At 50.2% G+C, this 25757-nt stretch overlaps 1 protein-coding gene across 1 annotated transcript; it reads left to right on the forward strand.

The window, feature by feature from the left end:
* Positions 1–11852: 11852 nt before the first annotated feature.
* ADSL (adenylosuccinate lyase) lies at positions 11853–25710 on the forward strand. The gene is made up of 13 exons (XM_032978138.2): positions 11853–12168; positions 15100–15303; positions 16847–16891; positions 17583–17662; positions 18048–18219; positions 18934–18980; positions 19410–19500; positions 20082–20151; positions 20839–20986; positions 21408–21498; positions 22451–22540; positions 24365–24541; positions 25101–25710. The coding sequence occupies exons 1-13, from the start codon at positions 12031–12033 to the stop codon at positions 25185–25187; spliced, it is 1440 nt and encodes a 479-aa protein (XP_032834029.1). The 5' UTR covers positions 11853–12030; the 3' UTR covers positions 25188–25710.
* Positions 25711–25757: the final 47 nt, after the last annotated feature.

Here is a 25757-nt window from a genome sequence, read left to right on the forward strand (position 1 = left end):
GACTTATGTGCACAAGTGGGTATCTGTACCCGTGTAGACGTGGCTGTACACGTTTGTACATGTGTACCTAGTTAACATCGAACGTTGGAAACCAACGTTGGGCCACCCACCCCCAAAGGCCAACGTTGCCGCAACGTTGCCTCCCAGCGTTTCATGTTAATTGGTATGTGTACACATATATGTAGACACATGCACATGTACAAGCATGCATTAAGGGGACTGTAATGGCTCAGTGGGCCTTACCTAATAATGTAAAACATAAGTTTAGTTTTATTTATAGATATATATATATTTTTTAAGTGATGTGTTTGCAATGCCTATAATTTTCACTCCTATCGTGCATTATGATTATTTATTGATGTAACGTTCTGACCCACCCCTACTAGACTGTGAATAAGAGCTTTATAGCTGATCGGGTTCCTCCAGTAAAAATACATAGTCTGATTCTGTATACATCGTAATAGTTATTCCCCTAAATGTACCGATATGAAAGTAGTGTGTCGCTGAGTCTCAAGACTGATTTGCAGGAGGGTCCTGCCACACGCTTGGGTGTTTTGGCCTATAATAAAAATTTCTGTAAAATTAAGTTTGTTCCTAATTTTTTAAAATTTGTTTATTTCTGATCCCAACCGAGATGGAGGGTTTTTACAAAAACGCGTGTCTCGCTGTTCGTTAGCGTTGTAAATGCGCTCAGCCACCCTTGTTAAACATTAAAGTTAATTGTAAAACAGAGTGTGGGGAGAAGGGGAGGGAAGTGGGAGGGGTCTGTATTTCCTCAATGAATCCAATTAAAGAGAGGTTTTTTCTCATTTCAATTTGTGATTTTTTTAAAATAATAAAACTTGACCTCGGATCAGCTTGCGTCTGGGTTTGACACGGAGTGAAATTAATACAAACACACACACACAAAAAAGGCAAAGATCCCGCGTATAGATTTTAATAGACTTTTATTGGGGGCAAGTGCTCTTAGCGAGCACCTATGAAAGCCGGCACGGCACACGAGGGGGTGGGTGGCCTGTACCACGCCCGGCCGCCTTTGTCTCCCCAGTGCTGATATTTATTCCACACAGTACCAGGTATACCCATGTTAAGGCTGAGTCGACATATGTGGGGAGCGGTGGCGCGGCGGTTAGCGCGCTGCTCTACCGACCCAGCGACTATGCAGCGTATTAAAGCCACAGAGACGCGTCGAGTTCGAGTCCGCCTCACGATAAACGACGAGAATCTGAAGCGGTCCTGTGCCTCCCCTAGGTCAACGCACAAACACACGTACGTACGTACACACTCACACGCATGGCTGTAGGTGTTTGCGTGTTAAAATGTGCGTGAGTGTTAATGCGAGTTAATGTGTGTGCGAATGCGGGGCGGTTAAATGCGCCTGAACGGCTGATGTTTTAAAATGCGTGTTTGTAATAACGCATAAAGTGCGTGTGTGTGTGTGTTAGTGCGTGTGTGCTGGCGTGCGTGGTAATGTGTCAGGCAACGTGTGCCAGGCTGTTCAAAAGTGCAATTAGCAAAGGGAAAAAAAACGATTCGACACACTAGTCAACAACACTGCCTGTGGCGGCACCTCGGACGATGCATACGTGTGTGTACGTGTGTGTGTACACGTGTGTGTGTACGTGTGTGTACACGTGTGTGTGTGTACGCGTGTGTGTGTACACGTGTGTGCGTACGTGTGTGTACACGTGTGTGTGTACGTGTGTAAGTGTGTATGTGTGTGTTCGCTAACAGCACTTGCCCCTACAGTCTGTTAAGGCTAAATGGGGGATCTTTGTCTTTTTGTATGTTGTGGGGAGCGGTCGTGTAGCGGTCAGCGCGCCGCGCTACGAACCTGACAACCGAGTTCGATTCCCACTCACGGCCAACACCAGTGACGGTTATCTGAACCGGTCCTGGGCCTCCCCTAGGTCGACTCAGCCTCAAATGAGTATCCGACTGTGATGTGGAAACATCGCCACTAGGGAGACAAAGACGGCCGGGCGTGGTGTTGGCCACCCACCCCCTCGTGTGCCGTGCCGGCATACTACACGCGTGCGTGACACACGCGTGTGCACGTGTACGTGGTGGGCACGTGTCCGCTGTCGGGTTAAAGGGCATGGAAGGAAGGGGTGGAGGTTGGGGGGGTTGGTAGGGAGGGGGGCGCTATCAGGCTTGGGGTAAAAAGGGGTCCTGCATGGCCCCAGGCTGGGACACAAGGTCGCCGCTGCGGCCGCTATGATTTTGTTAATTAATTGTAGAGAAATAATGACTCGAGTGGCGTTAAGGAGCCTCGGGCCATTAGCAGCGGTTCGGGGATCTCCCCCTCCCCGCCGCGCCCGCCTTCTCACCTCCACTATACCCTCCTCTGCCAAGCGATGCATCAAAATACACGGGCGCAATTCCACGTGCCTATGGCGGGGGGTTCAGTAGGCCCGCGACAAATGGACCACTGTGGTTGACTTTGCGTAGGAACAGCAACAAAAACAAAGGAACGGAAACCGAGAGATCTGCTGCAGGCATCGAGCCGAGGCTGGAGACGACGACGATGATCTGGTCGGAGTGAGACGATTTGTGGAGGTGTGCAATGTCGCACCTGGGTGGGTGGACGAGGAGACGCGAAGAGAGGGAGACGTGGCGAGCTTGACTGGGGGGCCTGATGAGAGGGACGAGTGTGTGTGTCTGTGTGTACGTGTGTGGGGAGCGGTGGTGTAGCGGTTAGCGCGCTGCGCTACGAACCTGGCGACCCGGGGTTCGATTCCCGTTCACGGCCAACACCGGTGACGATTATCTGAACCGGTCCTGGGCCTCCCCTAGGTCGACTCAGCCTCAAATGAGTACCTGGTGCAATGTGTAAACATCGCCACTAGGGAAACAAAGGCGGCCGGGCGTGGTGTTGGCCACCCACCCCCTCGTTTGCCGTGCCGGCCTTTATAGGTGCTCGCTAACGGCACTTGCCCCTACAGCCTGTAAAGGCTATACGGGGGATCTTTGTCTTGTACGTTGAACTTCTTTCGCACCGCACAGAGCCGACCGCGCTACGGATGGAAGTGCGAATAATTGGAAGGCGTCGCTTATGCGCGCACGACTCTGCAACCGGTGGCGAGCAGTTTGCCCAACCGGTTGCTCGCTCGTTGAGAGACGGGCTCTAGAAGTCATCACGTGACAGATGCTCGCAAAACTCCGCTTGGACACGTCGTTTATAGTTTCCTGGTTGGTCAACTACTCTCCCAGATGTGCACCTATGCACGTGTGTATGTCGAACCTCTTTCGCACGGTACGTAGCCAACCGTGATAATCGGAGGTGCTGGAGAGAAGGACAAGAAACTGAACACAAAAAGCCGTTCAATCGACATTTAATAGTCTTCAATCTTGGGATAAGGATAAGAGGCAACGGGGAGGAGACGATGGAGACCGCGTGTGATATTGTTTCACTTTTTTACATAGTGGTAAAACGACTAGCAGCCAGTAATAAACAGCACAATCAAGCGGTAATATCGAGTATATGAAGCGGATAATCAACCATTTTTTTTTATTTTACCAGGTACGGTCCACTGAGCTATACAGCTTTTATCAGAAGCAATCTGGCCACAAATGATCGTTCAACGAAGTGACTTATCATCACGTGGAAATTTACAGCAGCCAAATACTCCAAACGGCGTGATGTTGATTCTAAACGTTGAGGGGAAAAATTCAGAGCACCCGGAGAAAAATCCACGCGACCACGGGGCGGAGAGCCACGACAACTGAAAATATATAGCAGCAGGCGTCAGGGTTGGGATAGAACCCACGACCTCCTGAATACCAGGCGAGGTAGTTAACATCACACCAGCACGGCGCCCTGCAGATGACCTACAAGGTTAGCCCCGTAGGTCGGCTAACTTGCGGCTCTGGAGCAGCATGCGGCTCTTTCAGGACTTCTTCGTGACGTTATTAAGGACCACCGCCACGTATTCACGTGGGTATGACAGCGCTTGAAATATTGAGCCTTTTTTTACCGAATTAGAACAAAAATGGCTCTCATTGTTATTTTGTTTGCCCACCCCTGGGGTTAGCCCCACAGCATTGACAGGAACTGGTCTGTGGTGACTCTCCAACGAGGTCACTGAGATATTTTGTGGATCGCCTCCTTCTAACGACTACGAGGTCACGGGCTCTGTTCCTGGGGTGATCGGGCTTTTCGCCATTGTGCAGCTCCTGAGTCTTTGATAATAAGACAATCGGAGTCATGAGAGCTCTTGTGTAAGTCCTGTCTTGAAAACTCGCCTCTCTAAATTGGCATTTAACCTCCCGCTTTGTTCTGTCCGTTTTACTCTGCAGGTTATGTTTTATTTTCTGGCTTTATATACACGGTGGCGTATTTGAACCTCCGGATGAAATGCGCCTTACAAGTAAAAATGGTAATTATTATAATATAAATATACACGAGCCTAAGTGTTGTGACCTGCTGTGTGGTGAGTGAGGGGTTGAGTGTGTTGCTGTGACCTGCAGTGTGGTGAGTGAGCGGGTGAGTTATTATGACCAGCAGTGGTGGTGGTTGAACACAAGTGTGGTGTACGAGATGAAAACAGCCCGGTAGACCGAGTGAAATTCACGGGAACAGAAGCCATGGCAGTAGCGATGTCGGAGTGAAGAGGGGTTGGCTGACCGTGGGTTGAGAAGTGAGTGGAAGCGCACGGATTCAGATGTCCGCTCAAAGGCCCCCCCCTCCCCCCGCCCCCTGCTCCATCACACGTCACGTGGGCTCGTTAGAGGGAATGGGTCCGCCTGAGGGCAACGTTAGGATCGACATTCATCTCAGTCGGGAGTTCTGGCTCAAAGCCTCTCGCTCAATCTCTCGCACCCTTCCCCGTGCTCTCGCACGCTCTCGCTCACCCCTGAGTCAACCTTCTCGTTCTTCGATCGATGGTCATTTTTATTCATTAGGCCGAGAGGCAGATTTCTTTGCGCAAGCCAGAAAAAAAAGAGAGACGTACGGAATTAAAGCGCAGCGATAAAAGAGGACGATTATAATCGCGATCATTGGCGTCCTCTCTAGAACTAGGTGGCCCACGTGATACTCTCGAGATTCGCAACCGGAGTGTGCTGAGCGCCTCTTGTGAGAGCCAAGTGGGATTCATGAGCTCCTTTGAAAGGTCAATCTGGACGCCCCTTGGTTAGGAAATGTTATTTCCCTCCATGTCTCTCTCGCTCTCTAAATGGTCTCCCAATGTACTCTCTCTGTCTCTTTCTTTAAAGAGTCTATATCCAGAGACTTCCTCTGTTCATCTCAAGGGGGGATTTCCCCCAATTCTCGAGTCGTCAATTCCTCCATGAAGTCCGTCTCTATCTCTCCCCTTTCACATATAATCTGAAGGGTCTTCATCTCTCCATCCTTCCTTCCTTGTTGTATCCTGAGAGCATTCGTCCACTCTCCATCTCTCTCACTCTCTATCTCTCCCACTCTCCATCTCTCCCACTCACCATCTCCCCCACTCTCCATGTCTCCCACTCTCCATGTCTCCCACTCTCCATCTCTCCCACTCCCCACCTCTCCCACTCTCCATCTCTCCCACTCCCCACCACTCCCACTCTCAAACTCTACTGCTCCCCATCTCCCCCACTCTCCATCTCTCCCACTCTCCATCTCTTCCACTCTCCATCTCGCCAACTCTCCATCTCTCCCGCTCACCATCTCCCCCACTCTCCATCTCTCCCACTCTCCATGTCTCCCACTCTCCACCTCTCCCACTCTCAATCTCTACGGCTCGCCATCTCCCCCACTCTACGGCACGGCTGGAGAACTTGCGGTCCGTGGACCCCAATCCACGCTAGACGTCACCTCGTGTTTTTTTGTATTGTTTGTTGTTGCAACATTCTGACCCGCCCACTTTAGACATCTGTGAAAAATAACTTTATAGCTCATTGGATTCCTCCAGTATAAAGAAATATTCTGATTCGGATTATGAATGAGACTCGCCACTTTGAAACGGCCAGCTGCAAGCTTCTTAGCCCTACACGAGTCGACGACTATCGGGAGGAAATGCTATCGACCTGGGGCTGTATGGTGGCGAGATGTTAAATCCCTCGCCTGGTGTACAGGAAATCGTGGGTTCGTGCCCGACCCTGACGCCTGCATATTTGGAGTTTGCGGTGTCTCTCTTCCCGTGGTCGCGTGGATTTTTCTCCGGATCCTCCGGGGTTTTCCTTCTACATTTATAATCGACGTGCGTTGAGAGTAATTGGCTGCTGTCAATTTCCATGGGATAAACCACTTCGTTGAGCTATCATTTGTGGACAGATCGCTGCCTGGAAAAATAGCTATATAGCTCAGTGGACCTTACCTGGTAAAAAAAAAAAGTTATAGTTTAGTTTTCTAACTTTAACGCTCTCGTTCACTTCTATCGCCGCAAGGTTCTCTTGCAGTGAGATACGTGATTTGAGGTGTGTGTGCGTGTCTTAATGTTTGGCTACACGGGTTCGATTTCCGACCACGGCCAAGACCAGTGGCCATTATCCGAACTAGTCCTGGGCGTCCCCTCGGTCGACTCAGCTTCAAATGAGTACCTGGTGCAGTGTTTAAACATCGCCACTGGGGAGACAAAGGCAGCCGGGCGTGGTGCTGGCCACCCACCCCCTCGTGTGCTGTGCCGACCTTCATCGGTGCTAACGACACTTTTGCCCCTCCAGTCTGTTCAAGCTACACGGGCAAGATTTGTCTCACGTTTAGCTGCCCGTCAGAGGTAACCTGAACGTTCAATTCGGCCCTGGGCAAAGAAAATGGTTTCTGAAGCCTGCTCAATTTATCCAATCCCATTTATTGAGCATCTCTCAATCTCTCTCTGTGCCTCTCTCGCCTCTCCCCTAGAGAGTGTATATATATACCTCTCTCTCCCCGACGTAGTTTATCGCCCTTAATTGCCCCGAAGTTGTGTAAACACGCCGGGGTAATTGAACGGACGCCTCCGAACACTGGGCCGCACGCGGTGCCACGAAGCGCATGTTCCCACTTGTGCAGCCCACTGCAACAAGGAAGGCAGCCAAGGGCATTGCAGTAAAACGGGGGTAGAACAGGGGGGTGGCGAGGGGAGGGGGGTTGGGGGGGCAGCCCTGGCAGGGCAGCTTTGCTCTAAGACTCTTTAAATAAATCCTAACCAAATAACGCTGCGCGAAGGATCCTAAATAATGATATAACAGATGGACAGTACAGCTCCGAGACAGGATTCTATGGAACATTGGATTTGTTTACCGTTTACTATTTTTTTTATATATATATTTTTTATTTTACCAGGTAAGGCCCACTGAGATATACATCTCTTTTTCAGACGCGACCTGGCCACAAATGATAGCTCAACGAAGTGGCTTATCACGTGGAAATGTACTGCAGCCAAATACGCTAAACGCACGTTGATTCTAAATGTGGAGGGAAAAAAACAGAGGACCCGGCGACAAATCCACGTGACCACGGGGAGAACAAGATACAGGCGTCAGGGTCGAGATCGAACCCACGGCCTCCTGTATACCAGGCGAGGTAGTTAACATATCGCCACTGTGGCGCCACTCTAATTCATAGAGAGCAGCACTCACTACCTCCTTCCAATGTTATAGGGCACAGCAATATAAGAATAACTACATACACTTATATGGAACTATCGTTTTTAATGGGAAAAAACCGGATGATAATCCACTGTAACATGGTTACAAATGTTTGTTAATAGCTTCAAAAAGTCAAAGAGTCTCCACCTGCTCGCCATCATTGTCAACACGTGGCCTGGAATCTTCTCCAGGTGGTCTCCAGAGCCCAGAGGCACAATTCTCGTGGCATTGTTGCAAATTCTCCGAAGTGTTCACATTTTTTTCGAAGCACCCAGGATATAACAGGGGCAGCACTGCTTAAAGGTGTCCTAATACAACTCTAAGTGGGGAAGCAGCCCTCGCAAAAATGTTTTTTTTCAGTACCATTAAGTGATGAGGCAGCGCCGATGAAAGGAGTGGTATTTGCAATGTGCAGCATTTGCAGAAGGTCCCGTGAGACCCGCGTGCAATTTGTCAATTTCCTGGGGGAGGGGGGCGGGTGGGGATAACCTGGGAAAGGTTTTCACCAACCTACAACGACCAGCGTGGTGAAGTATGGTCAAACAGCCCCCATTGACTGACGCGGCGTGAGCGGGGGAGGCTTGATCCAATGAAATATTGACATATAGTAAAACAAAAACAGAACACATTCCAGATGGGTTATATGAATTTTTAAATAAAATGCATAGTAATGCATAATAAGGCATTTTACCGTGGGGTGCCTCGCTCCTACTGCTGGACATCTGTGAAAAAGAGTTGAATAGCTCATCGCATTTCTCCGGCAGTCTAAATAAAGATTTTCATTCTTATTTGTTGTTACGTAACTGCTATATATTTTGGGATGTTTGGCCAATTCGAACAAGTCTGCATCAGCAGCAGGCCATGCTTTCCCACCTAATGACGGACGCTTGTGTTGCGCCCGAAACGTCGTGATTTATTTAATTGTATTTTATACCTACGTGACTTTACCGAAAGAACCACAGAGTATGGATTCCTGCAGTCACGAAAGCTTCAAATCAAGAATGAGAGTTTTTCCGTCTTGTGGGAAGGGGAAACCGGAGAGCCCGGAGACAACCCACCGCGGATATCTGCAGGAGTTGACACTCTGAAAGCTCCGCACGGATATATTCAAGAATGCATTGCTGTCATTTCCATCTCCCGGCCACCTCGCAGCCAGCCAGCCAGCCCCAACCCTTACAACACCTGTGATGTGCTATGAAGAAGGGTCGAAACTCGAAACATCGCCTGTTACATGTTTTACTTTTTATAGCCACACACACACAAAGTGGTATTCACGAACGTGTTGCGTTTTTTTCTCTTGCTTAATAATAGCTATTACATATTAACCGAGTGCTTTATAAACACGTTTCCAAGAGTATTGACTGCATGATGGTGACATCATATCACCGATTACGCCGGTAATTTGTCTTTACAGGTTCGTGTGTAATTTAGAGTTATTTGGATCCTGCTATAGATTTCCACAAGATAAGCCACTTCGTTGAGCTATCATTTGTGAAAAAGAGCTATATAGCTCAGTGAGCCTTGCCTAGAAAAAACAAAAGATAGTGTAGTAGGTTGTTAATAGACAGCACGTGTCTAATGGCTGTTACAGATCGTAAACTTTCTATGATTTAAATGACGAAAATCATTGCAAGTTGGGAAGAGATGGAAGGATAGGAAAAAAACACCTTTAAAAAGTGGGATGATGAAAGTTGAGATGGAGAGTGGAGGAGATGGAAAGTTGGAGAGATGGAGAGTGGGCGAGATGGAGAGTGGGAGAGATGCAGGGTGGGAGAGATGGAGAGTGGGAGAGATGGAGAGTGGGAGAGATGGAGGGTGGGAGAGATGGAGAGTGGGAGAGATGGAGGGTGGGAGAGATGGCTAGAGTTGGGATGGAGAGTGGGAGAGATGGAGAGTGGGAGAGATGGAGAGTGGGAGAGATGGAGGGTGGGAGAGATGGCTAGAGTTGGGATGGAGAGTGGGAGAGATGGAGAGTGGAAGAGATGGCGAGTGTTGGGATGGAGAGCGGAAGAGATGGGGAGTGGGAGAGATGGAGAGTGTTGGGATGGAGAGCGGGAGAGATGGAGAGTGGGAGAGATGGAGGGTGGGAGAGATGGAGGGTGGGAGAGATGGCTAGAGTTGGGATGGAGAGTGGGAGAGATGGAGAGTGGGAGAGATGGAGGGTGGGAGAGATGGAGAGTGGGAGAGATGGAGAGTGGGAGAGATGGAGGGTGGGAGAGATGGAGAGTGGGAGAGATGGAGGGTGGGAGAGATGGCTAGAGTTGGGATGGAGAGTGGGAGAGATGGAGAGTGGGAGAGATGGAGAGTGGGAGAGATGGAGGGTGGGAGAGATGGCTAGAGTTGGGATGGAGAGTGGGAGAGATGGAGAGTGGAAGAGATGGCGAGTGTTGGGATGGAGAGCGGAAGAGATGGGGAGTGGGAGAGATGGAGAGTGTTGGGATGGAGAGCGGGAGAGATGGAGAGTGGGAGAGATGGAGGGTGGGAGAGATGGAGGGTGGGAGAGATGGCTAGAGTTGGGATGGAGAGTGGGAGAGATGGAGAGTGGGAAAGATGGAGAGCGGGAGAGATGGAGAGTGGGAGATGGCTAGAGTTGGGATGGAGAGTGGGAGAGATGGAGAGTGGGAGAGATGGGGAGTGGGAGAGATGGAGAGTAGGAGAGATGGAGAGTGGGAGAGATGGAGGGTGGGAGAGATGGCTAGAGTTGTGATGGAGAGTGGGAGAGATGGAGAGTGGGAGAGATGGCTGGAGTTGGGATGGAGAGTGGGAGAGATGGAGAGATGGAAAGTGGGAGAGATGGAGGGTGGGAGAGATGGCTAGAGTTGGGATGGAGAGTGGGAGAGATGGGGAGTGGGAGAGATGGAGAGTGGGAGAGATGGAGAGTGGGAGAGATGGAGGGTGGGAGAGATGGAGAGTGGGAGAGATGGAGGGTGGGAGAGATGGCTAGAGTTGGGATGGAGAGTGGGAGAGATGGAGAGATGGAAAGTGGGAGAGATGGAGGGTGGGGGAGATGGCTAGAGTTGGGATGGAGAGTGGGAGAGATGGAAAGTGGGAGAGATGGTGAGTGGGAGAGATGGAGGGTGGGGGAGATGGCTAGAGTTGTGATGGAGAGTGGGAGAGATGGGGAGTGGGAGAGATGGAGGGTGGGAGAGATGGCGAGTGTTGGGATGGAGAGTGGGAGAGATGGGGAGTGGGAGAGATGGGGAGTGGGAGAGATGGAGAGCAGAAGAGACGGGGAGTGGGAGAGATGGAGAGTGGGAGAGATGGACAGTGGGGGAGATGGAGAGAAGAAAAATGCTCTCAGGACACAACGAAGAAGGATAGAAAGATGAAGACCCTTCAGAAAATATGTGGAAAGGGAGAGATAGAGACGGACTTCATGGAAGAATTAACGACTCGAGAATGGGAGGAAATCCCCCCCCCTAGGGATGAACAGAGGGAGTCTCTGGATAGAGACTCTTTAAAGAGACAGAGAGAGCACATTTGGAGACCCTTTAGAGAGCGAGAGAGACATGGAGAGAGAACATTTCTTCACTTGCAAGAGTGAACTTGCAAGAGTGAACTTGCAAGAGTGAACTTGCAAGTACAAGGACGTTTAAGCAACATATATATTCCTACTTGCAGTACAGAAAAGAACTTGCAAGAGTGAACTTGCAAGTACAAGGACGTTTAAGCAACATATATATTCCTACTTGCAGTACAGAAAAGCACGCGACGATGAGAAAGTTAAACAACCACTTGCACGGAGTAACATGTGTTTTAATATCGCGATAATCGTCGTATCGTGATATTTAATATCGCACCGTTAAATAAATCGTGTGTGCAGAGCACGATTTTTTTTCGTGGTTTCCATAGCAAGAAATACACTTTACCGAATGGTGGGAAACCGAATCCGCGATAATCGTCATATCGCGATATTTAACATCGTATCGTGAACTATGTTATCGCGGTAATTGTCATAGCGCGATATGTAACGTCGTATTTTATCGTGAGATATGATATCGCAGTAATCGCAATATCGCGATGTGGAACGTCGTATCGTGAACTGTGATATCGCGGTAATCGTCATATCGTGATATTCGACGCATTATTTTTAACGATGATATCGCGGCAATCGTAATATCGCGATATTTTACACAGTATCGTGAACAGTGATATCGCGGTAGTCGTAATATCGCGATATTTGACATTGTATCGTGAAATATTATATCGCGTAACCTCGGCGAAGCGCGTTTATTTTCGTCACATTCCCATGGCAATCACTTCCCCCTCCCCGTGGGTTACGTCACTTCCTGTTCCCTAACCACCCCCACCCCCCCCTTCTTACCGGGGGTCAGAGGTGACCGCTGCTACAAAAATACTCCCGGCGCACGTCAGTCGCACTCGATCTCCTCCTGGTCCCCCGTGTAGACACCCGGACCTCACCTCTAAGGCCCCCAACTTTGTCTTCCCCCCAATTGTCTCGTGCCTCAGGCAGGGATGAGCGAGACTCACGCCGAGTACCGTTCGCCCCTCGTGAGCCGCTACGCGTCCCCGGAGATGGCGCGAAACTTCGGCGACGAGAAGAAATTCTCCACGTGGCGCCGGCTCTGGCTGCTGCTCGCGCGGGCTCAGCAGGTGGGTGACTGGGGCAAGGCAGTCGGGTGGGGAGGGCACGGCAATGCATGAGGAGCGGCACAGGGAGAGACACAGAGGAGGCAACGCTAGGCGTGGGTGGCACTGCATGCGACTGAGGAACCAAACGGCAGTGGACGTGACGGTGGAAGTCGGGCATCGAATGGGCAACCTGGGCAAGGCAGAGGGCACAGTTGGAGGGCAAGGCTTAGGCGTCGGTGGCAGTGCATGAGACGTGGCCTGGATGACATGGGCGTAGGCGGTGGGCATGGTATGGGGCAGTGCAGTTGGCAGGGCAGTGGGAATGTCAATGGGCATGGCTTAATGGGCATGGCTCGCAAGCGGCACTTGTTTACGCAGCGCCACCGTGAGGTCCAGAGGGGTGCCCGGTGACAGATGTCGCTGCCCAGAGTTGGCGATAGAAAGTCCACATTCCCCATGACAGGCGGTCTCTCAAAATAGGACAACCACTGTTTGATGATGTACCACCACATCGTGATGCTAATTAATGTATTGTGATAGTATGATGGTGATGGTGACAATCGTGGTGGCGTTGTTTCAGACCAAGGTTCAACTACAATTCTAACTTATTCATAATGAACTAATTTGAGCCAGCAATGCTGCAGTAACTTAGCTATAGCTGGCGTAAGTCGATCGCATACTAGAGGTTTTTAACTCAAAACTTTCTAACGCTTAAGGCAAGTCCTATGACCACAGTGAAAATGTAGCTGCTGAAATTGGCAGTCAGGCTGCCAGATTTAGCTCCGCGTGGTTTGAGGTCATGCGCACCAGACCCTGGGGCAGCATTCTGTGTCTATCTCTCGTCTGTCACTGGCTTTTTTCCACTTTTTTTATTCATGTATTTAAATCCTCTTTGATTTAAAACTATACAAAAAACGTTCGTATGGATGACAGTTTATATGTTCTTCCAAAAAACATTATTCAGGATTAACTTTGTGCAATCAAGGCCTTTCCCGAGCAGACTTGTGATGCAACAATCCATCAAGCTCCTGCACATGAACTGATTTCATCTATCTCCGTGGTGGACGTCCTCTTGAGCGCGTTCCCTCCCTTGGCTGCCACCCCACCGTTAGGACTCGACCACCGATCAAGAAGCATGAAACAGTCATGCACACTCCGGTTATCCTCGCAGCAGTGGCTTTTGGCTAACCGTCGAACAAAGACGATCACCGCATCGCGCGCTTTCAGATGCGATTCTGCGGTTGTCTGGAACACTCTTCCGATATTAGGACGCCACTGGGGGAGCTATGTGCTTTAAAATCTGGATTTAAAACGAATTTATTTATAACTTTTATTTAATTTGTTGTCCTTTTCCCCTGCACCTTCGATTAGCACGATTGGCTACGTACAGTGAGAAAGAAGTTCAACATACATCATCCCTTCTGGGGACGTGTCCTGTCCAAGCCCCTTTATTAACAACAGTGTGATGTCTACAATGTGTGTTTGTTCTCTAATCCGTGCGTTGCTCTTCCTGTCTCTGTGTCATCCCAAGCATTCATGTCTCCATGCTCTTCACACTTTTCAGCTTTTGATTCCATCGTCTTTGTCAATGTCCATGTTTGTGATCCATATGTGATAGCAGGTAATAAGTACACGAATAACACATTTCCGTCAGGCAATTTGGTACTAATACATTTTCATTATCAAGTTCAGTTTTTCAGAAGCACTCCAAAGACTCTCCTTTGCCTCTTGAATTAATTTGGTCCCAGTCAGCCTTCAATAACTGCCAAGGGTAATTGTATTTTAATAAATATATTGTTGTGTTTTCAAAGCTTTGTCCCTTCAACAGATATTTTCACTTGTTTATTAGGCCATGTCGTACATGACCTTGGTTATGCTTATATTTATTCTGATAAAAAATGGGGATAAATATTAACCATGGCTGATTTGCTAATGATATGGTCATTACAGTAAATAGTGGGAATACACTACACGAATTAGATAGAATAACTTAATAAACAAAATATTTTAATATCTGTGATACATTTTTCCTATAAATGCATCCAGAATATAATTTTAAAAAGAGCATGGCGTGGATTACCAACACCAGTAAGGCGACAATTGTGGTCAGGCAAAGTGCTGGCCGCACCATTTTTTTGTGCCCAGCCTTAATAGGTGCTCGCAAACATCATTTGCCCCAACAGGCATGTACGGCTATAGAGAACATGTTTTTACCTGGGTAAACGTATTGGTGCATAAATGCTTATGTCCATGTGTGAGTGCGCATGTTCTAGTGTAGTTAGCGAACCCGGGGACCTGAGTTTGTTTCCCGCTCATGGCCACCACCAATACCAGTGGCAATTATCTGGACCATTCCTGGGTCTCCCCTAGGTCGACTCATCCTCAAATGATTACCTGGTGTGGTGTGTAACCACGGTTACTAGGGGACAAAGGCGGATGGGCATGGTGCGGCCACCTACCCCCTCGTGTGCTGTGCCAGCCGTCATAGGTGGTCCCGAACAGCACTTGCCCCCAACAGTCTGTGCAGGCTATAGAGGGGATCTTTGTCTATACACGGAATTATCCAAGCCTAGGAAGGTCGAAACAGATGTAGAATTTCCAAGCTTTAACAAATGCTCCTAGTTAAAATCCAAAAGGCTGGTACAGACTATTACCTGACAAACCATATTGTATGTACTGTACTGTAGACTGAGGTACAGGGCAGATGTTTCTAAATTATGTGTGCATAATCCAGCAGTAGATAGATAATGGCTAATGATGATGAGCACAGTGTATATCGGAATGCGTGTATATACCGGTACGTGTGAGTGTGCTTGTGTATATGCGTGCCAAGTGCTCGTCTTATTCTCTCTCCTCCCGCATCAAATCCTCTTTCACATCGCCTTCCCCCACCCCCTCTTCCACATTGCCTCTCCCGACCCCATCACCACCACCATCACCAACATCACACAGACGCTAGGCCTGCCCGTCACCGACGTCCAGCTCGCAGAGATGGAGGCGAACCTCCACAACATCGACTGGGCGATGGCGGCCGAGGAGGAGCGGCGGTGTCGACACGACGTGATGGCGCACGTGCACACCTTCGCACACACCTGCCCCACCGCGGCCCCCATCATCCACCTGGGCGCCACGTCCTGTTACGTGGGCGACAACACGGTACCGTTAAATCGTCGTTTATTGTGAAATCGTCGTTAAATCAATGTGGGTGAATTGGTGGCGAGATGTTAACCACCTCACCTGGTATACAGGAGGGTCATAGGTTCAATCCCGACCCTGGTGCCTGTCTATGTGTGAGTTTGCGTGTATCTCCCCGTGGTTGCATGGATTTTCCGGTTTATTCCTCAACACATTTAGAAACGAATGTGCATTTAGAGTATTTGGGTGCTATAAATTGCCGCACGATAAGCCACCTTGTTGAGCTATCATTTGTGGCCAGGTCGCTTCTGTAAAAGAGCGAAACAGCTCAGTGGGTGTTACCTGGTAAAATAAAAATAGTTTAGTTTTAACAAAAAAATTATTGATGTTATTGTTATGTTTGTTTTTCCAGAGAAGCTTCAAATTATTTTCAAGAGGGTCCTGCCACGTTTACTCAACGGGGGTGATTTTGCGAGATGTGTAAATGCCAATTAGAGTAATTTTTGCAGGTACATTTTTTATCATTGGCTTGTTTGACCAATATCAGTTGCATTGTATGTTTCCTTTTTTTTAGCTAGAACCCAGAGGAAACCCATGCAGAATAGCGGGGAAAAAAAACATGCCAACTCTACACAGAAAGGCATCTGGAGTTGGGAATCAAACCAAGGCCCTTACTGCTGTGGGGCACGAGTGCTACGCGGGCTTCTTCGAATATATTCGCCAGCAGCCCACATAGCAAAATTGGCGTGTGCCGGCAAGCCACGTGGCGTTATGTTACGATATCACATTGCAACGCGGTGTCATAATGTCTGCCTCCAGCTCTCTCATCTATCTCCTGTTCATCTCCTGTTCATCTCGCTTTCATCTCACTCATTTGTATCTCGACAGGTTTGTCATCTCTTTTCCTGCAATAATGCTGCTCATAGTAATTTCGTCTGTTGTTTTATTGAATGCAGGCGCAACATGGAGGGGGGTGGGGGGGGGATAACACTCACAAAGTGCCACACGATATATATTTTTATTTTACCAGGTAAGGCTCACTGAGCTATTTAGCTCTTTTTTTTCCAAAAGCGACCTGGCCACATATGATAACACAACGAAGTGGCTTATCATGTGGAAATTTATAGCAGCCAAATACCCTAAACGCAAGTTTTTAAATGCGGAGGGAAAAACCAGAGGTCCGGGAGAAAAATCCATGCGACCACGGGGAAAGAGACACGCAAACTCCAAATATACAGGTGTTAGGGTCGGAATAAAACTCACGACCTTCTGCATACTGGTCAAGGGAGTTATCATCTTGCCACCGCGTGCCATGCTAATTACCATTCAAGAATACAGTTTCTTTACTGCCATCAACTGGCTACCTCGCAGCCTCGAAGGTATAGGAGTTTCACAAATCTCGTGTCTGATCCAGCAATCCTTACCTATAAAGCTGCAGATCACAGATGCGCACCACAAAACTCAGCAGTGTGTCTCTGCACGTGTGTGTGAGCGTGTATATCTGGCTAGTTTCGATCTCCCTACTCAAATTAATGACTTTTCTTGTGTTTTTTTTAACCTTCAGGACCTGATCGTGATACGCGATGCCTTTGACATCCTCCTACCAAAAGTGAGTCTTTTCTGTTTTGACACCCCTCGCACTACCTCCGTGTTTTGCATCGCTGCCACGTGATGCGCTGACGGGTTGTGTTTTTTGCACGTGTTGGGCGTGTGATGATCCATTTCCCTCCGTTGTCCCGGTTTTGAGTGCCTGGTGCGGTGTGCAAACATCAGCCCCTGGGGAGACAAAGTCGGCCCGGGCGTGATCCTAGCCGTACCACCTCGTTATGCGCCGTGTTGGCCTTAATGGCTGCTTGCTAAACAGTACTTGGTAAAACAATTAGTGTAGGTTGTACGGGGGATCTTTGTACATACTTGTGTAATTATTTATGTACGTATGTGTGTTCATCGGTGTGTGTGTGTGCGTGTGTGTGGGGAGCGGTAGTGTAGCGGTTAGCGCGCTGCGCTATGAACCTGGCGACCCGGGTTTGATTTCCGCTCGCGGCCAACACCAGTGACGATAATCTGAACCGGTCCCGGGCCTCCCCTAGGTCGACTCAGCCTCAAATGAGTACCTGGTGCTGTGGATAAAAACATTGCCACTGGGGAGACTAAGGCGGTCGGGCGTGGTGCTGGCCACCCACCCCCTCGTGTACCATTCCGGCCTTCATAGGTGCTCGCTAACAGCACTTGAACCTACAGTCTGTTAAGGCTATACGGGGGATCTTTGTGTGCGTGTGTGACCTGTCTGCTTCCTTCAGTTGGCACGTGTCATCGATCGTCTCAGTCGCTTCGCGGAGAAACATGCCGCATTGCCCACGCTGGGGTTTACGCATTTCCAGTGAGCATAGAACAGCCGGCACACACACGGCCTTGCACCCTCACAGCCTCACTCACCACAGCCTCTCTCACCCTCGGCTTCGCTCACCCACGGCCTCTCTCACCCCGGCTTTGCTCACTTTTAGCTTCGCTCACTCACAGCCTCACGCACCCACCGCCCCGCTTACCCACCGCCTCGCAAGCCCATGGCCTCGCTCACCCCACTCTCGCCCCTCGCTCACCCCCTCGCTCACCCCCTCGCTCACCCCCCCGCTCACCCCCCCGCTCACCCCCCCGCTCACCCCCCCGCTCACCCCCCCGCTCACCCCCCGCTCACCCCCCCGCTCACCCCCCCGCTCACCCGTCGCTCTCATCCCTCGCTCACCCCCGCGTGCGTACGCGCGCAGGCCTGCCCAGCTGACGACCGTGGGCAAGCGCTGCTGCCTGTGGCTGCAGGACCTGGTGAGCGACCTGCACAGTGTGGAGCGCATGCGGGGGGAGCTGCGCTTCCGCGGGGTGAAAGGCACGACGGGGACACAGGCCAGCTTCCTGCAGCTCTTCAACGGGGATCACGACAAGGTGGCGCCCCGCACTGGCCCAGCTTGGCCACGATCGCCCATTTGCTCGTTCGCTCAGCTTGACCGTTCGCTTACCTGTCCGTTCAGTCATTGTCTTCCCGGTTGCCCACACTTTTGTGATCGCCTTTCATCGTAATTGCGTTGTGTCGTGTTTGAAAAGCGGCGGACGAGTTTATAACTGTATAAGACTTCGAAGCAATTGTTTTTTTTACTGGGTAAGTCCTACTGAGTTAGTTCTTTTTCAGAAGCGATCTGCCCACAAATGATAGCTCAAAGAAGTGGCTTATCATGTGTAAATTGATCGCGGCCAAATACTCTTCACGCATGTTTCTAAATGTGGAGGAAAAAAACGGAGGATCCGGAGAAAAAATCCACACGACCACAGGAAGAGAGACATGCAAACTCCAAGTATGCAGGCGTCAGAGTCGGGATCGAACCCACGACTTTCTGTATACCAGGCGAGGTCGTTAATATTTCGCCACCCTTTAAGTTTAGTTTGGAGAGCCGCTCAATGGTGTCTGAACCCATAAGATGGATTATTCTCTACGTAGTAAATAACTGTTAAGTGCGCGATCCGGTTGGATGTATTGTGAGCATGAGAATGGACTTGGAGTTTGTGAATCATTGCTTGCCTAACGTCTATTATCTGATCGGGTGGTCCTGTGGTTCGATCACTTGGTCCACATTTGCTTGACATCATCGGCCGTCGCTTCAGGTGGAGAAGTTGGATGAGTTGGTTACCAAGTTGGCCGGATTTGACAAGTGAGTTCCTGCTGATTGATGTCAATTATGATGTTGCTATTGCTATTCTTGTTTTGACTTCTGTTGCTGCCACTCTTAACAATGCTGTCAACACGAATATTGGTGATAATAATGAACCCGATTGATGGGTGATGGATGAAGCTGCTGCTGATGCTGATGATAATTATGTCTTCTGTTGCTGCATGTGATGACAATGTAATTGTTGCTGACGACGATGCTACAAATGCTGCTGCCAATGATGATGCTGATTTTGATAATGCCGCCGCTGCTGCTAATAATACTTACTTAGTGCTGATTATTAAGACGTTGAGGGTGCTGCTTATAACAACGGTGATAATACTGCTTCTATTACTGCCTCTGGTAATGATGCTGTTAATGCTGCTGCTGCTGAAGAAGACGACGATGCTGATGATGGTCGTGCGACGATAGGGCACTGCTCATCACGGGGCAGACGTACAGCCGCAAGGTGGACGTGGACATCATGGCCACGCTGGCGAGCCTGGGCGCCTCTGTGCATAAGGTGACCTTTGTGGTGACCTTTGTGGTGACCTCTGCGGGGTCAACGTTGGGCGACCTCACTTAGCTCCGGGCACCCAGTGTGGGTAAATGCCATGTTGAAGTGACTTCTAAAGTAGTGATGTGGTGTAAAAAAACTTTTTTTATTTTACCAGGTAAAGCCCACTGAGCTATATAACTCTTTTTCAGAAGTGACCTGGACACAAATGATAGCTCAACGAAGTGGCGTTTCACGTGGAAATTTATAGCAGCCAAATACTCTAAACGCACGTTTCTAAATGTGGAGGGAAAACATGCAAACTCCAAATATAAGGCGTCAGGGTCGGGATTGAACCCACAACTGCTTTATACCAGGCCAGGGAGTTAACATCTCACCCACTGTATCTTCCAATGCTAGTCCATCTCATTAGCGCCTTCTAGCGCAGCACATGATGATGTCTGTGATCCATCAAAACCCCACCTGTCAATGCGATCACTTATCTCCACGCTGCTTCTCTTCTTCCCCCTCTTCCTTTTGAAAACGTGTTCACGCACACATTCACGCGCGCACGCACTCGCTCGTGCACCCTTTGCTCCTGGAGCCAGATTTGCACAGACATCCGCCTGTTGGCTCACCTCAAGGAGGTGGAGGAGCCATTTGAGAAGGATCAGATCGGTGAGTCTCGTGGCTTCATGTCGCCCGCGTCACACACACATCACGCACGCACGCACGCACATGGACATTTACGCGGTACACGAGTTCACCAGCAGTGACTGGCTGGCACAGAAGATTTATAATGGCCGCGTTGGAGACGCCGTTATGCTGGGTACTATGCCGGGTTTCGGCCACCCATTAAACCAGGTTCATGCATCCCCCTGTCTTCCCCCGCCCACCTGTCCCATGGTCCCATCTATCCAATATTTTCCTCTTCTCCTCCGCACTCCATACTCCCCTTGTCCTCCCTGTGTGCCCACATTTTTCTTTCTTCCCCTTTCTCACCTCTGCTTCCCCCCTGCTCCTCCCCCGCTGCTTCCACTCTGCTCCATCTTCGCTTCCTCCCTATGCGTACCCTCTGCTCCACTTCTGCTCCTCCCACTCTCCCCCGCTGCTCCCCTGCTGCTCCTCGGCTCCCTCTCTGCTCCCCCTCTGCTGTCCTTTTGCTCTTCCACTGCTCCCCTCTATCCCCCACCCCCTCTGCTCCTCTGCTTCTCCCCCACTCCCCCCCCCTTTTGCTCCCACCTTGCTCCCCCTCTGCTGCCCCCCTCTGCTGTCCTATTGCTCTCCTGTTCCCCTCTGTCCCCCCCCCCCCCTCTGCTCCCCCCACGGCTCCCTGTCTGCTCCCGTGGCTCTCCCCCTCTGCAGGCTCGAGCGCGATGGCGTACAAGCGGAACCCGATGCGGAGTGAGCGCTGCTGCAGCCTGGCACGCCACCTCATGACGCTCGTCATGGACCCCCTGCAGACGGCGTCCACGCAGTGGTTCGAGCGCACGCTCGACGATAGCGCCAACAGGTCGGGGCGGCTGCGGTCTGGTCAGGTCGGGTTGGCTGGGGTCATGTAATGATGTTGAGACTACTCGCAGTATTGGTATTGATGGTGATGATACTTGTATCGATTGTAATGATCACGATACCAGCAGTGATGATGATGATACAGGTAGCATTGATTCTGGAAGTGAATGATATTGGCAGTGATGATACAGGAAGTATTGATTCTTCTCAAAGTGATGATGTTACTGGCAGCGGTTATGATAACAATTCCTCTTCTTTTTTTTACGCTTATGATGTGCTGATTGGGATGATTATTACGACGATGATTCTGGTAGCGTAAATGATGATACTGGCAGTGGTTGTAAGGACGACGATGATGCCGGCGATGACGAGGTGCGAAGCCATGGCTCCTGCTGATAAGCTGCGTGGCCGCGTCTCCGCAGGCGGATCTGCATCCCGGAAGCGTTTCTCACCACCGACATCATCCTCAGCACGCTGCAGAACGTGGGCGAAGGGCTGGTGGTCTACCCCAAGGTGTGAGCGTGACTTTCGTATAGCGGCTTTTGGCTAACCTTAAAAAAGACTGTCACTACATCGCACCCTTTCAGATGCGCTTCTGTGGTCGTCTGGAATGCTCGTCCTTCCGATTATTAGGAAGCCACTGGTGCTATGCACTTTTAAATCTAGGTTGAAAACTCATTTCTTTAGAACTGCTTTTTTCTGTTTAGTTTGGTTTCCCTCCGATTAGCACAGTTGTCTATGTACGGTGCGAAAGAAGTTCAGCATACAGTGGAGCATCGGGCGGCTGAAACACAGCAAGTTGGCACAGTAGGGGGCATAGCTGGTGCATTTACCAGTCATCTCAGTCAGTCAACCCATGGTACCTGGGTTTGTCCCGTGACCTCCCATCAGCAAGCCTTCGACACTTCATGTGGTTTCAAAGTGCACCTAGCCTGACACAAGGACTGTGGTGACTGTCACCGCCACTTAGTGGCGAATGGTGGTTATGGTTGTTGTTGTGACTTCGTGAGTACGTGTGTACTCGGGAGCGGAAGTGTAGTGTTTCGCGCACAATGCCACGAACCCAGCAAGCTGTGTTCGGTTCCTGCTCATGGCTAACATTAATGGCTAATATCTGAACCGATCCTGGGCCTCCCCTAGGTTGATTCGGCCTTAAAAAATAGTACCTGGTGTGGCGTATAAACATCAGCACTGGGGAGAGAGGTTGGCAGGCTTGGTGATGGCCACACCACCCCCTCGTGTGCCGTTCCGGCCTTCATAGCTACTCGCTTAACAGCACTTGCCCCAACAGCCCGTTAAGGGTATATGGGGGATCTTTGTGTTGTGTGTCATTTTGTGAAAATGTGTGTATGCGTGGGAGTGGTGTTTTTGGTGTATTCACATACGCCCACGTGTGTGTGCCCGTGCGTGCGTGACTTCACTACCACATGACCTCGTGACCTTGTGACTTCGATCGCCTGAACAGGTAATCGAGCGCCACATCAAGCAGGAGTTGCCTTTCATGGCGACGGAAAATATCATCATGGCCATGGTGAAAGCGGGGGGCGACCGGCAGGTGAGTGGGGAGAGCAGGGTGGAGGGTGGCTGACGGATGAGCGAGAGTGAGGGTTGTGTGGTGAGAGGGAAGGGTGAGGGGTTGCGAGTTCAGAAGAGAGCGAGGAGGTGTGGGGTGAGAGGTGAGGGTTGAGAGGAGGTTGAAGGTGGGTGGTGGCAGGCGAAGGGTGCAGGTTGAGAGGTGAGGGGCAGGGTGAGAGGAGGGGGAGGAAGAGTGTGGATCATGGCGGGTGAGGGGTATGGTATGAGAGGGGAGGGTGAGAGAGTAGGGGGGGTAGGAGTTGGGCGCCCAGATCAGTGATGCAGTGATGCAGCTCACGAAGAGGAAATCGCTGAAACCTAACCCCATCCGAACTCCAACGCGAAACCGACCTGGGTTCGTCTCCCGCTGTGCTGGCCATTCGTTGACCTCTGCACAAACCCGCCTCCTTAATGACAGCATGGCCCAAAACACACGGTTGTTGTAACTACACAAATGTAATTACAATGAGGATTTATCTAGCATCTAAATGTGGCCGCATCTCAAAGCGCTGTACGGAAACGGCACAAGTCTATGGATCTCTTTGTGAATATGGGAGAGAGGGAGAGACACACACTCAGTTGGTCATAGGCAGAAGAAAAGAGGAAGGTGTTTAACCTGTACTTGAACAGGGGTAGGTAATTGACGGGACTAACTGCTGGGGGAAGAGAGTTCTAGACCATGGGGGGCAGTCGAGGAGAGTGAGCAAACCTCTTCCTTGGGCTGTGTGCCCTGGGCTGCCACGTAATATTTGTTAAATGACATTGCACATACTTGAAAGTAACTTTCAGGAGTGTCTGAACAGTTATGTGTAGCGTCCTAGTGATGTCGCTGTGATATCACTGACACGTGTTGTAAGTCCTATTTCTCTACAGCGGAGTTCCCAAACGTCGATTTACAGTTTTTTTTGTCGAATGTTACTCAAAATTGGTGTGGTACAGCCTGTGACGCACTGGCTTTGGTGTGTAGCTACAAGATAAGAGCTGTTGGGTCCTTGTGATTTGTAGCTATCGCAGTTGGCAGTCGTGCATTTACCAATAGATACAACTACCCCACTGACAAAAACAAACTGCCATTTAATAACAGCCATGCACTGTTTTTAGTAATTTTGGGGCACAGCAGATTGGGAGGGTAGTTTGAATGTTTCGGCTGAATTAAAGATTTATAGGCAGTGTAAGAGTCGAGAATACAAAGACAAAAATCCCCCTTATAGCCTTAACAGAGTTTTGGTGCAAGTGCTGTTAGCAAGCACCTAATGAAGGCAGGCACGGCACAAGACGGGGTGAGTGGCTAACACCTTTGTCTCCCCAGTGGCAAAGCTTATACAGTGCACCAGGTACTCATTTGAGACTGAGTCGATCTAGGAGAGGCCCAGGACGAGTTCAGATAATCGTCACTGGTGTTGGTGGCCATGAACAGGAAATGAACTCAGGTCGCTGGGTTCGTATTGCAGCGCGTTAACCACTGCGCCACCGCTCCCCACTCACAATATGGCTCTAGGGGAGCAGTAAGATGAACCCTTGAAGGATGACTCACTTCCCTGCCACGGCCACCGATGCCATCTCAGCCAATCAGTGACAGCTGTGTGGCACCTCCATCTTGTTCCCCCCCCCCCCCCCTGCTCAGTCAATGACTCCCCCCTAGCTACAACGCCTATGCCCTCCTCCGTCCTTCCCAGCCATGATACCAATGCCACCCGCATACAATGCCGCCCCTTGTAATGTTGACTGTAATGCAATGCAACCCCCACCCCAGCTATAAGAGTGCCGCCCCTCTACATCCCCGTCCCCCCACCGACCACCGCAGGAGTGCCACGAGCGGATCCGCGTGCTGTCCCAGGAGGCGGCCGCCGTCGTGAAGCAGGAGGGCGGCGACAACGACCTGGTGGAGCGCGTGCGCGCCGACGCGTACTTCTCCCCCGTGCACGAGCAGCTGCCCTCGCTGCTCGACCCCGCCACCTTCGTCGGCCGGGCCCCCCAGCAGGCATGGCCCCCTCCTCACCCTCAGAATCGGAATCCGTAAATTTGTTTATACTGGAGGAATTTGATGATGAATCCGATATCCAGTTGGATCCCTCCCCCCCCCCTCTACGCCCACCCCCATACATCACACCCAGTCACCCAATCCTACCCATCACTCTTTCACTGAGCATTGTAGCCCTCATCCAACAGTGGAGTGCTAGGGTTGTACATCTTATGTTGAGCGTCTGGTCGCCACAATATAGTTTTGTTGATTCGATGTTCCATTTCACAATGACGATTTACCCTGGTCCAAGTTCCCCTTTGTAATTTGTATTTTATACATTGTGATCTTATGCTGTGATGTACTTCACTTACCAATGTACATTTCTTAAAACGTATTCAACTTGCAGCAGTTGCACTCGGCATCATCCTGCCCAGAAGTCTTTGTAATTTGAAATCGCCACCTTCCGACTAAACTTTAAACAACTGACCACAGCGCCACCTGGCGCACACAGGGCATCATTGTCACAAACCTCAACCACACTTTCTGACCCTATTTCCCGCGGTCTCTGTGTGTGCAGGTTACCAAGTTTCTGCAGGTGGAGGTGCGCCCCCTGTTGCAAAAGTACAGCAGTCATCTGCAGGGCTCCGTGCAGCTCAGCCTGTGATGAGGCGGGGCGGGGGGGATTTGATGGGGCGACTGAACCCCTCTCAGACGTTCCTGCAATTAAATAGGGGGGGGGGGGGGTGGGGGCAATCCCTAGGGGCCCAACCCAGACTTCCCAATTTGGGGGGCCCAATCCCCTCACCTCTCTGCTGTCCTGTCCGCAAACCTGCATTCCCTGACGCTACCCAATGTCATGACTGGAAACCCCAAAGCATTTAATCTCTAACAAATAACCAGACTCTGCTCAGTGGTTATTTAGCTTGGTTTGTTAATTTCACAAAGTTGCCTTTTGCATCTGCCTGCTTGCCAGGTGTCCAGTGCTCCTGTTTGGTACTTTTGCTGACATTAATGATGTCGATGATGTTGATGACGCTGTGACATGTTAGCAAAGCTCCTGAGGTGATGCTAAAGTGGCCCGATGCCGCAGGATTGCATGCGAACGCTGTTTTTGGTGCGTTGTTTTTTTCTCACGTGAATTATTGAACGAGTTCTTTGTGAAAGAATAAAACAGACAAATGACATTATCTTGGATGGGTTTGGGAATGGTGAGAGATGGAAAGGTGTAATGAGT

The sequence above is a fragment of the Petromyzon marinus genome, chromosome 3 (assembly GCF_048934315.1).
Source record: "Petromyzon marinus isolate PM22_M1 ecotype Great Lakes invasive population chromosome 3, UKy_Petmar_22M1.pri1.0, whole genome shotgun sequence".
Taxonomy (NCBI): Eukaryota; Metazoa; Chordata; class Hyperoartia; order Petromyzontiformes; family Petromyzontidae; genus Petromyzon; species Petromyzon marinus.